The 15,684-nt window shown below is 42.3% G+C and overlaps 1 protein-coding gene across 3 annotated transcripts in view; it reads left to right on the forward strand.

Moving 5' to 3' along the window:
• ZFP64 (ZFP64 zinc finger protein) overlaps window positions 1-15,684 on the forward strand; it is a 100,011-nt gene that overhangs the window by 31,804 nt on the left and 52,523 nt on the right. For 2 of the 3 annotated variants that reach the window (XM_008013895.3, XM_008013887.3), the window contains exons 5-6: window positions 1,251-1,502; window positions 8,330-10,197. In XM_008013895.3, coding sequence (XP_008012086.1) covers window positions 1,251-1,502; window positions 8,330-9,612 — 1,535 coding nt within the window. In that variant the 3' untranslated portion in view covers window positions 9,613-10,197. Of the gene's footprint in view, window positions 1-1,250; window positions 1,503-8,329; window positions 10,198-15,684 lie in introns of those variants that run through there. The other variant, XM_008013900.3, reaches the window with a different exon arrangement.

A 15,684-nucleotide genomic window follows, 5' to 3' on the forward strand; every position in this document is an offset into this window, starting at 1 on the left:
ACAGATGTCAAGTTGACATATGCATTAGTGAGGTTCAGATTAAGCTGCTGTAAGAATGAAACTGAAACACTAGCTCTAACAAGCAAGATAGGGGTTTGTATCCATCCCATGTAACTGTCCAGAGGTGAGCAGGCAGGTCAGGACAGGTGGGCAGCTCTGTCCTAGGGACTATCCAGGCACTTAAATTCCTCCCACCTCATTCTGTTACATGACTCCACCATCTGCAGGTATGCCACCCTCACCCACTCACTCACCTGCCCTCACCTGCTCACTCGCCTGCCCGCACCCACTCACTCATCTGCCCTCACCCACTCACTCACCTGCCCGCACCTGCTCACTCGCCTGCCCTCACCCGCTCACTCACCTGCCCTCACCCGCTCACTCACCTGCCCTCACCCGCTCACTCGCCTGCCCGCACCCACTCACTCACCTGCCCGCACCCGCTCACTCACCTGCCCTCACCCGCTCACTCACCTGCCCGCACCCGCTCACTCACCTGCCCTCACCCGCTCACTCACCTGCCCTCACCCGCTCACTCACCTGCCCGCACCCGCTCACTCTCCTGCCCGCACCCACTCACTCACCTGCCCGCACCCGCTCACTCTCCTGCCCGCACCCACTCACTCACCTGCCTGCACCCGCTCACTCACCTGCCAACACCTGCTGCCTTACCCCCATGCCATGGCTAGAAGCAGGAAAAGAGAAAATGTAAAAGGCAAGCAATTTCCTCTCGTGAAAGAGACACACTTTACTTTCTCTGCCATCACTTTGATAAAAACTTAGTCACAGATCACACCTAGCTGCAGGTGAGGCTGAGAAGTGTAGTCTTTCGCTGATCAGCCATGAACTCTGCTGAAACTTAGGTGTTCTAAATTTTAGGGTGCATCTCTGTTGTGAAAAGGAAAAAGGAGAGAGTGAATATAAGAGAAAATTAACACAACTGTTATTATTTTACTTAACTGTGTTTTAAAATTTTATTTTAATTGCCTTCTATTTTTAATTTATAAAAAATTTATAAGAAATTCATATTCATCATTTAAAAAATTCAAGTAATATCAATAAGGAAAATGGAAGAAAATTCCCCTCTCCCGAGATGTTAGCTCTTTGCCAATCATCCACCCAGTGTTTCAGGGTTTTCTGGGTATTCTTTGGTGGTTATATATGACTTTTTTCGTAAGGCAGTGGGAAATAAGCCTTTTCCTTTTTTAATCTTGTTTCCTGCTACCATCTGTGTGTGTGTGTGTTTGAAGGAGACAAACCTCATAAGTGTGAAGTCTGTGGCAAGTGCTTTAGCCGGAAGGACAAGCTGAAAACTCACATGCGGTGCCACACGGGCGTGAAGCCCTACAAGTGTAAGACGTGTGACTACGCCGCTGCCGACAGCAGCAGCCTCAACAAGCACCTGCGGATCCACTCGGACGAGCGGCCCTTCAAATGCCAGATCTGCCCCTACGCCAGCCGCAACTCCAGCCAGCTCACCGTCCACCTGCGATCCCACACGGGTGAGTCCTGCCTGTTATTTGCTCTACACTTCCTATGGCATAAATCATAAGCACCTTAAAGCATTCAGCCATGATCGAAGAAATCGAGTTGGAACCTTTGCTCATCCCATTGTTTGCAGTTTTGTTTTGTTATTGTTGCTGTTGTTTTGTCTCGCTGTGTTGCCCTGACTGGAGTGCAGTGGCGCGATCTCAGCTCACTGCAACCTCCACCTCCCAGGCTCAAGCAATTCTTGTGCCTCAGCCTCCCAAGAAGCTGGGATTACAGGTGTGCTGCACCACACCCAGCTAATTTTTTGTATTTTTAGTAGAGATGGGGTTTTGCCATCTTGGTCAGGCTGGTCTTGAACCCCTGACCTCAAGTGGTCTGCCCACCACAACCTCCCAAAGTGCTGGGATTACAGGCATGTTGTACCATGCCCAGCTAACTTTTTCTATTTTTAGTAGAGATGGGGTTTTGCCATATTGGTCAGGCTGGTCTTGAACCCCTGACCTCAAGTGGTCTGCCCACCTCAGCCTCCCAAAGTGCTGGGATTACAGGCGTGAGCTACCGTGCTTGGCCCATTTGCAGTTTTGCTTTTCAGCTGCCTTGAAGAGCCTTTCTCAGTAAAATAGGAGAAAACCATGAAGTTTATAGCTTTATACATATGTATATCTCTTTATATAACTTTATAACTTATTCACTTGTAAAGTATGTAATTGAGGAGGTGCACGAAATAAAATACAGGTATAAGTCATGTATCTTTGATAAATTCTGCATAATGATTAGGCATTCCAGTCATTTTTGAAGCATCCTCTAGTTCAGCATGGAACGACTTGACCAAAAAACATACAGCAAAATTAGCAGGGTAGGTAACTCAACAAATTACCTACTTCTTTCTTTTGGTGTATCAGTTAGATAATGATTCCATAATGCTGCGATAACAACCATGAAATCTCAGTGTTGTATTATAAACATTTGTTGCTAACATACTTTAGGTCAGCAGGAAGTTGACTGGACAACTCTGTTGATCTTGGCTTGGCTTAACCACATGTGTGGGGAAGGCTGGGTGCCTTCCAGATTTGCCTGGGGATCTGCTGACCGTGGACTGGCTGGCTGTCCACTGGCCTTGCCTGGGGCAGTCTGGCTGTGTTCTGTGCATCTCTCATCGTCCTCCTGGGACCATGGACTAACCCAGGCTTGTCCTTCTCATGAGGATGGCAGAGGTGCAAGCAAGGAAGCCCCAGTGTAAGCCCATCTCAAGTCTTTGCTTCTGTAAGTTGTCAAGCATTACATTGCCTAAGGCAAGTCACATGTTTCATCCTGGTGTCAAGGGTGAAACTGAGCTCACTTACAGTGAGAGGTCATCACAGTGTTACGTGGCAAAGGTCAGGGATGCAGGGAAGGTGAAGAATTGGGACTTTTTTTTTTCTTTTTTTTTTTTAGATGGAGTCTCGCTCTGTCACCCAGGCTGGAGTGCAGTGGCGTGATCTCAGCTCACTGCAACTTCCACTTCCTGGGTTCAAGTGATTCTCCTGTCTCAGCCTCCTGAGTAGCTGGGATTACAGGCACATGCTGCCATGCCTGGCTAATTTTTTGTATTTTAGTAGAGATGGGGTTTCACCATGTTGCCCAGGCTGGTCTCAAACTCCTGAGCTCAGGCAATCCACCCGCCTCAACCTCCCAAAGTGCTAGGATTACAGGCGTGAGCCACCTCGCCAGGCTGAATTGGGACCGTTTTTGCAAACAACCACAGTCCACCTTTATCCTCACCATCATTCACATCTCTCTGACAGGCAAAATGCATTCACACTTTCCCAAGAACCCCACAAGTCTCATCCAATCATAGGATCAGCCTTAAAGACCACAGTTGCATAATCTCCCTTGGGTCTGGATATGGTTTCTCTTCATCTAGAGATGGTTGAAATAAAAAACAAGTTGTCTGTCCTGATACACCCAATATACAGTGGTAAAACAAAAAGCCAAAATAATTGCCATAATTCTACCATTTGAAAGTAGTATAAGACACATGCACATGTATATTTATTGCGGCAGTATTCACAATAGCAAAGACTTGGAACCAACCCAAATGCCCATCAATGATAGACTGGATAAAGAAAATGTGACACATATACACCATGGAATACTATGCAGCCATAAAAAAGGTTGAGTTCATGTCCTTTACAGGGGCATGCATGAAGCTGGAAACCATCATTCTTAGCAAACTAACACAGGAACAGAAAACCAAACACTACATGTTCTCACTCATAAGTGGGAGTTGAACAATGAGAATACATGGACACAGGGAGGGGAACATCACACACTGGGTCTTGTCAAGGGGTTGGGGGCTAGGGGAGGGATAGCATTAGGAGAAATACCTAATGTAGATGACAGGTTGATGAGTGCAGCAAACCACCATGGCACGTGTATACCTGTGTAACAAACCTGCACATTTTGCACATGTATCCCAGAACTTAAAGTATAATTAAAAAGAAAGAGAAAGAAAGAAAAGAAAGAAAGAAAGAGAAAGAAAGAAAGAAAAAGAAAGAAAGAGAAAGAAAGAAAGAAAGAAAGAAAGAAAGAAAGAAAGAAAGAAAGAAAGAAAGAGAGAGAGAGAAAGAAAGAAAAGAAAGAAAAGAAGAACGGGAGGCATTTGTCAGTCCCTGGTCCATAGCATTTCTGAAATTCTTCTGGGCACATGTTCCCAGGTTCCCCCTACTCAGAGGATAGGGAATGTTTCTTGATTAGGCCTTGGCTCAGCTCTTTAGTTCTTAACCCTGCCCATTGGAGCATCCTTTCTATCACTTTCGTAAGCTACTTCTGAAAAAGATTGCAAAATGTACCTTTGAGAAACTTTCTCAGCTTGCTTCCTGTCTGCCAAAAGCTGGAGGTCTTTTACCTTTTGTTTTAGTAAGGCTGGTGACAGTGTTGCTGGTAGAGCTGTCTTTAAAAACTGTGTGAGTTTCCTATGTATCCATTTGCCAAAAGTGATAACCACAATTCTTTTGGAATCTTGCCTCTTCTTCTAAACGCAATTATAGGTACTTTTGGCATTTAACCTTCTGTGGGTTTTGGGAGTCCTTTGTCCAGCTGAGAGAACATACTTGGCACCAACTTCATTCTCACCATTCTTAATTCCCTTTTGAAGATTTTAATAAAGAGTCTTACATTTAGACACCTTATTTCACATTTGGTCTTCACTCTGAGACTAGTTTTTTAGATTGGTCTTTGTTCCAGGCTTTTGTCTTACCTGGGAAAGCTGGCTGGAGAAGCTGGCTGGAGATGAGAAACTATATCCAGATAGAAACTTTCTATCTTCCCTCTAAATTCTGCTTAGAAAATGTCCAGTTATTTTTTTGAGTTTGTCTCTTTCTTGTAGTCTTTTATCATATGCAGCTTATAAGACACTTTCACTGTTCTGCCTAGAATTTATCTCTTTATTCAAGTCCAAAACTCATTATGTACATTTTCTGTCTTCTAAGCTACCACGAGTGACAATCTTACAAATGTTTGCCATTAAGTAGTGTGCATTGCCATTTTTCCAGCCTCCACATGCAACCCAATCTCAAAACCAATGCTCTGTATTTTGGTTCTCTGTTATGGCATCACCCTTTTTCTAGATACCTGTATCTGTATCCATTGTCTGTTGTCACAGTGATGCAGCGTAATAGCCCACAAAACCTCAATAGATGCAATATGCTTTTTCTGTTCACCTGTGAGGATCAGCTGGGCAAAACCAGCTGACCTTGGCTGGGCTCTCTTATTAGTCTGAGGATCTGCTGGTTATGGTCTGGCTGTCTACTGGCCTTGGCTGAGGAAATCAGCTCTGCTCCACGTGTCTCTTGGTCTTCTCCTGAGACCAGCAGTAGTTAGGCCAGGATTGACCTCATGGTCATGACCGAGGTGTAAGTAAGCAAGCCCCAGTGCACAAGTCCATTTCAAGCCATTATTTGTTTCAAGTGACTAAACATACCTTTGGCCAAATCCAATGACATAGTTGAGGCTTTTGTCATGGATCATGGGACAACATGCCTAATGACAGGTCAGAGGCCATGCTACAAGGAGGGGGGGAGGGGGGGAGATGTGGGAGCATTTTAGTAATCTACAGCAAGTTAAGACATTGGCATAATCGATGCCCAACTGGTTTGCTTCAGAAATTTCCCCCAGCCTAAGTTAGAGAAGCTGAACAATTCATGTATGAAAATGTTCATTTTGATTTATAAGGATGAAGTTACTATTTATAGCAGCATCTTTAAATTGGTCTAGAAAAGGTGTGTTTTTCAAAAATTTAAATGTGTGCCATTTATGCATGGTCTTCGTGGAATGTTCATTTTCCCTTTTATAAATCTGTGGCACTTGTAAAACTGTAAATTAATAGGATTTTGTTTTTACCCTTTCGGTGATTTGATAGACTACATCAACACTTGTTTGAGTAGCAACCCAAACTCAAGGAAGATCTGTCAGCTTAAATATATGTCGCTTATTCATCCAACATTCTTTAAACCTCACTATGTGCCAGACACAGTGGGAATCAGGTAGTAGGCAAGAATGAACATAGTCATTAGCTCTGAAGACCTTAGTGTCCAGTGGGACTATTTGACCAGTATACTTCATTAAAGTAATGTTTATGGTTAAATTAAAAAAAAAAAAAAGACAAAGGAATTTATAACCTTTGCTTTCATGCCAAAGAGTGTTGTTAAGGTCTGCAACCTAGCTGTGAGATTTTGTTTGCTGGATATTCTGGGTCTCACCTCTGCAGATTGCTAAAAAAGTGAAAAAAGACTGTCGCTATAATTTTGGCAGGGATGTAACTGGAAAACCTAGTAAAACATTCTGGAGCAAGGATTCTGACTTTGAGTCTACAGACGTCTGCCCCTGAGAAATCCATGAGTAGATTTGGGAGGGAGGTCCTTGGATGGGAAGAAGAAAAAAAAAAAAAAGTCTTCATTTTCACTAGCCTGTATTGAAATTTGACATGTCCTTCAATTATGAAAACAGGCAACCAATCTGATAACAGTGCATGTAAAGTTGTCGCCAGTGGAAATCAAAAATCTCTTCATAATGATTGCTGCAGATAGAGTAAAATATCTTTTACGCTCCTCTTTATTTAGAAATGACTGTAGTTACTAGACCTGCCACTAGGTCTGATTCTTGAACGCATTAATGAAACACACACATTGGCATATCACAATTTTTTCCAATATAATTGGTTTCTTTTATATTCCTATTGGTTTTTCTTTTAGTTTTTTTGGTACATTTAAAATATTATCTAAAAAGGGTTCCATGGACTTCACTAAACTGCCAAAAAGGGGTAATGGCATAAAAAAGGTTAAGAACAACATTCTAAGGCAGCAAAAGGCCCTTTTTCTGAAAAGGGCCAGATAGTAAATATTTTAGACTTTGTGGGCCATGCAGTGTCTGTCACAAATACTCATGTCTACCATGACGACAGGCAAGTAACCATATGTAAACAAATACGCACGGCTGTGTTTCAGTAAAACTTTATTAATAGAAACAGGCTGTGGGTAGGATCTAGCCCAGAGGCTGTAGCTTACTGTTCCTTGTTCTAGAGTTTAGTATGCATGATCTTGGTGGTATTCAGTCATACAAAGCATTTTTTTAGGTTTCTGTTTAGGCCTCTCAGTGTTCTAGAAGCTTGTTCAATTGCCCCCTGCCATCTTTGTTTGCATTCTTTAAGCAGCTCATGGTGAAGTAGCAGATCCTATGTCAAAAAGCTGGAACACCATCCCAGTCTTGTGGGTTTATGTCCTAAGAAAGCAAACATCTGTTATGTGTACAGATAATCACGTAGCATCTAAAGATACCAGATTTGGAGTCAGCCTGGATTGGAATCCAAGCCCTGCTTTGCACTACTGGGCGACCAAGAACAAGTTATATAGTCTCTCTGGGTCTCAGCCTTCTCCTCTATGTAATTGTGTTGAAAAACAATATTAATAATAGTACCCACCACAGGGCCATCTTCCCAGCATCAAACGAGACCATGTTTGTGGAGTGCTCAGCATAGCGCCTGCCATCCCGGAAGCCATTGAAGAATATTAGCTGCTATTTTGCTTACTTAAACAATATTGAAATGAGGGGTCGCCAATTTGCTTGAATTGTCATTGCCTCAGATAATTTGGACTTGGCATTCATTGAGGAAGTAAATTTGGAATATGATATCCATTCAGATGTTTGCAGTTTCACTTGCTTTGCTCGTCTTTCAGCGAATATGAATTTAAAAAAAAAAAAACAAGCAGCTGGATTTTGTAACTTCACAAATAAAGAACGCAGCTGGCAATATGGGATAAATAAATTTTGTGCAATAAACACATCTTTATTAATAAAGATCTGCATGAAATAGAAGCTGGGTGTTTCCATCATTGTAAAACCATACTCCAATGAGTGCAGCACGGAGCTGACCCGTTCGAAAATGTATTGTTGAATCCGTTACAACATGTAACTCGATCAAAATCAGCGGGTTGTGCCAGAGTCTTCAACTGTGAACCATTAACTAGCAGAGTGGGCACATTAACAGTATGAAAGATAGTTTGAGTGTTTTAAAGAATGTAACAAGTATACTTGTAAATCTTATTTTATCTGGGACAATTAAATTGCTCTTTTCGATCTCCCATTTTTCTTCTGGGTTTGATACCAGTGGTGGTGGTTTGGGTCTGGGGAAAGGAAAAGAAACCCTGCCCCTGTTCCCCCACTCCCAGGGGCTGCTAGAAGCTGCAGTTAGAAGGTCTGCACCCCCCCACCTTGTGTAAGCGATTTTCTGGTGTGTGCTTCGGGGGGATCCGCTGTGGTTGTTGCCTGCCTGTTCTTATCGAAACTCACCTTGTGTTGACAGGGGACGCCCCCTTCCAGTGCTGGCTCTGTAGCGCCAAGTTCAAAATCAGCTCGGACTTGAAAAGGCACATGCGGGTGCACTCAGGGGAGAAGCCTTTCAAGTGCGAGTTCTGCAACGTCCGCTGCACCATGAAGGGGAACCTCAAGTCGCACATCCGCATCAAGCACAGCGGGAATAACTTCAAGTGTCCGCACTGCGACTTCCTGGGTGACAGCAAAGCCACCCTCCGGAAGCACAGCCGCGTGCACCAGTCGGAGCATCCGGAGAAGTGCTCGGAATGCAGCTACTCCTGCTCCAGCAAGGCCGCCCTGCGCATCCACGAGCGCATCCACTGCACCGACCGCCCTTTCAAATGCAACTACTGCAGCTTCGACACCAAACAGCCTAGCAACCTGAGCAAGCACATGAAGAAGTTCCATGCGGACATGGTTAAGACTGAGGCTCTGGAGAGGAAGGACACGGGCAGGCAGAGCAGCCGGCAGGTGGCCAAGCTGGATGCCAAGAAGACTTTCCACTGCGATATATGCGACGCCTCCTTCATGCGGGAGGACTCACTCCGCAGCCACAAGAGACAGCACAGTGAGTACAATGAGAGTAAGAACTCGGACGTGACCGTCCTCCAGTTTCAGATCGACCCCAGCAAGCAGCCCGCCACGCCTCTCACTGTGGGACACCTCCAGGTACCCCTCCAGCCCAGCCAAGTGCCGCAGTTCAGCGAGGGAAGAGTCAAAATCATCGTCGGGCATCAGGTGCCACAGGCGAACACCATCGTCCAGGCTGCCGCCGCTGCAGTGAACATCGTCCCGCCTGCCTTGGTGGCCCAGAACCCAGAGGAACTCCCAGGGAACAGCCGGCTGCAGATCCTGCGCCAGGTCAGTCTGATCGCCCCCCCTCAGTCCTCGCGGTGTCCAAGCGAGGCGGGCGCAATGACCCAGCCGGCTGTCCTGCTGACCACTCACGACCAGACGGACGGAGCCACTCTGCACCAGACTCTCATCCCCACGGCCCCAGGTGGCCCCCAGGAAGGCTCTGGCAATCAGACTTTCATTACCAGTTCGGGTATTACTTGCACTGACTTTGAAGGCCTAAACGCCTTGATTCAGGAGGGGACAGCAGAAGTGACAGTGGTGAGCGATGGAGGCCAGAACATCGCAGTGGCCACCACTGCGCCGCCGGTCCTCTCCTCCTCTTCCCAGCAAGAACTACCCAAGCAGACCTACTCCATCATTCAAGGGGCAGCCCATCCAGCTTTGCTCTGTCCCGCTGACTCCATACCAGATTAGTGCTTAAAAGACAAAAGGAGTGGGGGAAAGGAATTGAGAAAAAGAAATCATAAGTAGAATTCTCTAAAAGGTTTGCTCTTCATGTTTTCTTTGTTTCGTTTTGTTTTTGAGACGGAGTCTCGCTCTGTTTCCCAGGCTGGAGTGCAGTGGCGTGATTTTGGCTCACTGCAATGTCAGCCTCCCAGGTTCAAGCGATTCTCGTGCCTCAGCCTCCGGAGTAGCTGGGACCACAGGTGTACGACACCATGACTGGCTAATTTTTGTATATTTGATAGAGACGGGGTTTCATCATGTTGAACTCCTGACCTCAAGTGATCTGCCCACCTTAGCCTCCCAAAAGTGCTGGGATTACAGGTGTGAGCCACCATGCCTGGCCGTGGTTTGCTCTTAATATTTTTAAGGATGGCTGTGAATCTCCCTGGCCCCATAATAAATTGTAATTTTATACTGCTTACTATAATTTTTTTTAACACTGTAACAACTTTGAGACCACCTCTGGATCGTCACATCATACTGTTGTAGAATCTTAACTGTTACCAAGGTGATTCCAATGAGGGATTGGAATTAAATGCATTAAGTAGTGAATATATGTGTTTGTTTCCAACTTGATTTTCCAAGTCTGATAAAGGTTTTTGTCCATCTTATTAAATTTGTGTAGTAAATGGTACTTCGCAGCCTCTCTTTTGCCCCATTCTGGAATACTCCCCAGAGTTTGGGGGTATTCATGTTTTATACATGTAAGCCTGTTGGCATGAAGGACCATTTTCTACATAACGTGACATGGATACTTGACCCCCCAAAAACAAATGTTTAGTGCTAATGAGCAGCAAATGAATGGTTCCCTAATAAATTGATATCTGATTAAAATATACCGAATGTTAATGATTCTTTAGAGCCAAGGTGGGATTTGGGAATGATGGGGTGTGAGTCATTAGTCAAAAACAACCTGAAGCAGCAAAGGTTTTTAATCCTCTCATAAACGTCACACAGTCATCTTACCTCCTCCACAGTCACATTAAATAGATGTGGTACCTAACGTGATAAAGTGATCCATCTCACTGTCGTTTTCGTTTTGAAACCTCGGACTGACAATCCTGGCATTTCTGTTTAGATGCAAAAATGATCAAAGTTCCTACTAACAAGACAGAATTTTCTAGAATACCATTTTTGAGATGTTAATATCTGTGCAGAACCCAGATGAGTGGACTGAAAGAGTACCTAGATTTTTTCCAGAGCATAGGTTGTATTGAGAAGAGGAAAATTCAAATTGTGCGGTTTTCCGTTGAGATGCTGTTTGATCAGTAGGTGGTGCCAGAGAGCAAGCTAGAATCACCCATGTTTGTACCTTAAGCCATTCTCCAGTGTTGTAATACCACTCATTTCTGCTGTCAGCAAGGATTGGTGAGAAGGGGAGGTTACTCTTGCGACAGAAGCATATTTAGAATATTATCAGAATACTTAGATACATTTTTACCACTTTTATTCTTCTTTCTTTGATCCGTAATATTTGAACACAATTTTGATGACTTGCTATATTATATTTGCCATAATTTCTTTATTTTCCTATCATCAATGATAATAGTGAGTTATTGGCTATGGTTTTTGGTAAGAAACAGAAAAGGCTTGCAGTATACAATGTTAGTGATTTAAATAATTTTGTCACTTTAAACTCACTGCTTACAACCCTTTAGAAACTGTTCTGCTTTTGAATTTCAGCTGGGAAACTTCCATTGTCCTGGTCCTATTTTCTACATCTTTCTTTTTTCCCACTTTTTTCAAATGTAAAGGATTTTTTCCTGATTATAATGTGTATTCAAGATAGAAACTATGAAAAACAGAATATTACTAGGAAAAAAATAGAAGTTACTAATAATCAACCTTACTGTCCAGATACAAACTATACAGACTGTAACCATTTTGATGGACTTCCGATCAATCTTTTTTTTTTTTTGAGACAGAGTCTCGCACTGTCGCCCAGTCTGGAGTGCGGTGACGCGATCTGGGCTCACTACAAGCTCCACCTCCTGGGTTCACACCATTCTCCTGCCTCAGCCTCCCGAGTAGCTGGGACTAGAGGCACCCATTACCATGCCCGGCTAATTTTTTGTATTTTTAGTAGAGACGGGGTTTCACCGTAGCCAGAATGGTCTCGATCTCCTGACCTCATGATCTGCCCACCTCGGCCTCCCAAAGTGCTGGGATTACGGGTGTGAGCCACCGTGCCCAGCCCGTATCACTCTTTTTTAATGCTTATGTATATATGTTTTCTACTCCAGTTATAAAGTTGTAGTTTAATTAAGCATAATATTTTTATATTCTATATTTCTTTTTGCATCCTTAGATCTCTACCTACCAGCTGCCTTCCATATATATACATACACATACATACATACACATGCATGGACATGTACACACGTGCATATTTGATTTGTTGGTTGTTTTGTCTCTTTACAAACTACAACAGTAAAACTTATTCTTTGGAATAAATTACACACAGAACTGTACAAACACCAAGCCAACAACTTCCAGCCCCTCCATATTCTCACCCCATCCAAGGTAAGTAATGTTAGGTGCTCTGTATTCTTACCAATATACTCAAAAGATAACATAGAAAAGGTTTTCCTAGTTCTACAGTAATTGTATCATACTCTGCACATTTCTCTGCAACTTGCTTTGATTATTCCATCTATTGACAGTCCTGTGGGTCAACACAACTAGACCTAGTTTTTTTAAACAAATGTTACAGACATGCCAGGCTTTAGTCCGTCATCTTGCTATTATGATTACTAAGGTTGTTTGAGGAATAGTTTGCCATTACAAACTGCCCCAGTAAGCTTTCATATTCTGCTCTTTTTTTTTTTTCTGTAAGTAGATTCAAAAGAGTAAGTTTCATGGAGCTTCCATAGTTTGTACTTACATAAATATGGATTAATTTTCACAATGATAGTCTCATCCGTGATGTGGGCCTAACTACCTTTGGAAGTTTTGTCAATCTGCTGTGTGAAAATGGTTATCTGGCCTTCATGCACTCCCCTAGCTGGTGTTGTGGTCTGTGCTTTCTGAGACATCTCTGCATAGGCTGGTTGACCATGTGTGCTTCTCTCTTATGTGAACTTAGAACTTTTACTCCCTCCTTTTTCTCCTTGGCTGTTGGGAAGTTGGGAACACTAACCCGATGTCAGTCACACATTGCTGAGTTTCTTCCCCTCCTGTCATTGTGTTTTGACTTTACTTGTGGGGCTGTCACCATATAAAAATGACTGTCTTTTTCTGTGGTTAGATGCTCCTGTCGCTTCATTTGTGGCACCTGTATTTTCTAAGAACATCCATCCTTCCCCTGAGATTAAATTGGTTTTCCCTTTAGTGTTTTTCCTGCTTGCTTGTTTGTTTTTCGTTGGCTCCTTGCTGCAGCCAGAATTCTTTTTTTTTTTTCCTTTTCTTTTTTTTTTTTTTTTCTTGTTTTGAGACAGAGTCTGGCTCTGTCGCCCAGCCTGGAGTACAGTGGCGCGATCTCAGCTCACTGCCCGCTCTGCCTCCCAGGCTCAGGCGATTCTCCTGCCTCAGCCTCCCAAGTAGCTGGGATCACAGGTGTGTGCCACCGTGCCTGGCTAATTTTTATATTTTTAGTAGAGATGAGATTTCACCACGTTGGCCATGCTGGTCTCAAACTCCTGGCCTCCTGTGATCTGCCCACCTCAGCCTCCCAGAGTGCTGGGATTACAGCTCATGCCCAGAACTCATATTTATATGTTATGATGAACAAGTTTGACTGTCTGCTTATGCCAGAACCATTTGTTAAATATTATTTTCCTGAAAACTGAAATCCTAATTTAACTCATGTAGCTAAAGTTCACAAATATACTTCCAGAAGTTCTTTATTCTGGAAGATTAGAGATCTGAGATTCCAGAAGATGATCTGGCTTGCTAACGTCACTTATTTGATCATATTAGCATTAAGGTAAGCTTAATCTTTTAGACTTACAAAGCTTCCCCCAGCTATTATTTTCCAAAATTTTCTTAGCAATTCTTAGATATTTATTCTTCCAAAGGAACTGTTATTTTATCCAGTACCTAAACCACCCCCACCAAAAAAGAAAATCTTTTGAAATTTTTTATTGAAATTGCATCAGTATTTTATATGAACTTATCAAAAGAATGACTATGAAAATATTAAGTCTTCTACCCAAAAACCTTTAACTCCTATTGTAAACATTATTCCGTCAAATTATGTAGTCTATTTTTATTATATAAGGTCTGTGTTTCTTTTTTTTGAGATGAAGTCTCGCTGTGTCACCCAGGCTGGAGTGCAGTGGCGCAATTTTGGCTCACTGGGTTCAAGCGATTCTCTCACTTCAGCCTCTTGAGTAGCTGGAATTATAGGCGCCTGCCACTATTCCTGGCTAATTTTTGTGTGTGTATTTTTACTAGAGATGGGGTTTCGCCATGTTGGCCAGGCTGGTCTTGCACTCCTGGCCTCAAGTGATCCGCCTGCCTCGGCCTCCCAAAGTGCTGGGATTACAGGAGTGAGCCACCGTGCCCGGCCCTGTGTTTTTTAATTATTCCATAATTTTATCATAATTGTGAATAGGAATTTTTGTATTTGTTGCAGACATCAAGAAAAGCCAAAATAGACTATATTTGTCTATATTAAAGAAAAATTCTCAGTAATGAATTGTATTTATTAGAAATCCTTGGTCTCTGATAAATATGATTTATAATTATCTGATATAGTCTTTTATTTTCATATTGTTTTATCTCTTCCCTTAGAATATTTTTACTACTTATTTTGTTTTCTTGTCCTGTTGCTTTAGCCAGAACCTCCAAACAACGCTAATACAGCTGGCATCCTTGCCGTGATTCCTAATTCTAACTTTAGAATTTTCCAATGTAATATACACCACTCCTTTGGATAATGGTTTTTATATACTTAGGTCATTTTCTTCTGCTCCAGTTTTCACTCAGAGTGAAATCGCTTGAACCCAGGAGGTGGAGGCGGCAGTGAGCCAAAATTGCGCTGCTGCACTCCAGCCTGGGCGACAGAGCGCAACTCCATCTCAAAAAAAAGAAACACAGACCTTATATAATAAAAATAGACTAAATAATTTGACTGAATAATGTTTACAATGGAGTTGAATAAAGGTTTTTGAGTAGAAGACTTAATATTTTCATAGTCATTCTTTTGATAAGTTCATATAAAATACTGATGCAATTTCACTTATCAGGGTTGCTTGCTGAATTTTATCAAATATCTTCTTAAAATCGTTAGCCATAAGTATTTAGGTTTTGCACTTAAATATGTTGACACAGTGAATTCGTATAGCATATACCCTGGTATGTTAAGTCACCTTGCATTCCTGGAACAAATCCTCTTGGTCATGTTGAATTATTCTTCCAAAACACTGCTGGATTTCGTTTTCTAATATCTTACCTGGAAGTTTTACAACTCTAGCCATTTGCTGCGTAATGGCATTTTGGTCAACAACAGACTGCATATTACAATGGTGATCTCATAATAATAATGGAGCTGAAACATTTCTATTGCCTACTGATATCTTGATGATCCTGACCCTGCATAGGCTGAGGCTAGTGTGCATGTTTGTGTCTTAGTTTTTTTTTTTGTCTTTTTGTTTTTTTGTTTTTAAGTTGAAAAAGTAAAAGAAAAACAAAATAGAAAAGGCTTATAGAATCAGGATATAAAGAAAGAATATTTTTGTACAGTTGTACAATGCTTGTGTTTTCAGCTGAGTGTTATTACAAAAGACTTTGATAAGAGTCAAAATCTTTATAATTAATACATGTATAAAGTTAAAAAGTTACAATAAGCTATACTTAATTTACTACTGAAGAAAGAATTTTTTAATAAATTTAGAGTAGTCTAAGTGTACAGTGTTTTTAAGGTCTGCAGTAGTACATAGTCATGACCTAAGCCTTCACATTCACTCACCACTCACCCACTGACCCACCCAGAGCAACTTCCAATCCTGCAAGCTCCATTCATGATAAGTGTCCTAAACAGGTGTACCATATTTTTATCTTTTATACCATATTTTTACTGTACTTTTGTTTTGTTTT

Source organism: Chlorocebus sabaeus, chromosome 2 (assembly GCF_047675955.1).
Source record: "Chlorocebus sabaeus isolate Y175 chromosome 2, mChlSab1.0.hap1, whole genome shotgun sequence".
Classification (NCBI taxonomy): Eukaryota; Metazoa; Chordata; class Mammalia; order Primates; family Cercopithecidae; genus Chlorocebus; species Chlorocebus sabaeus.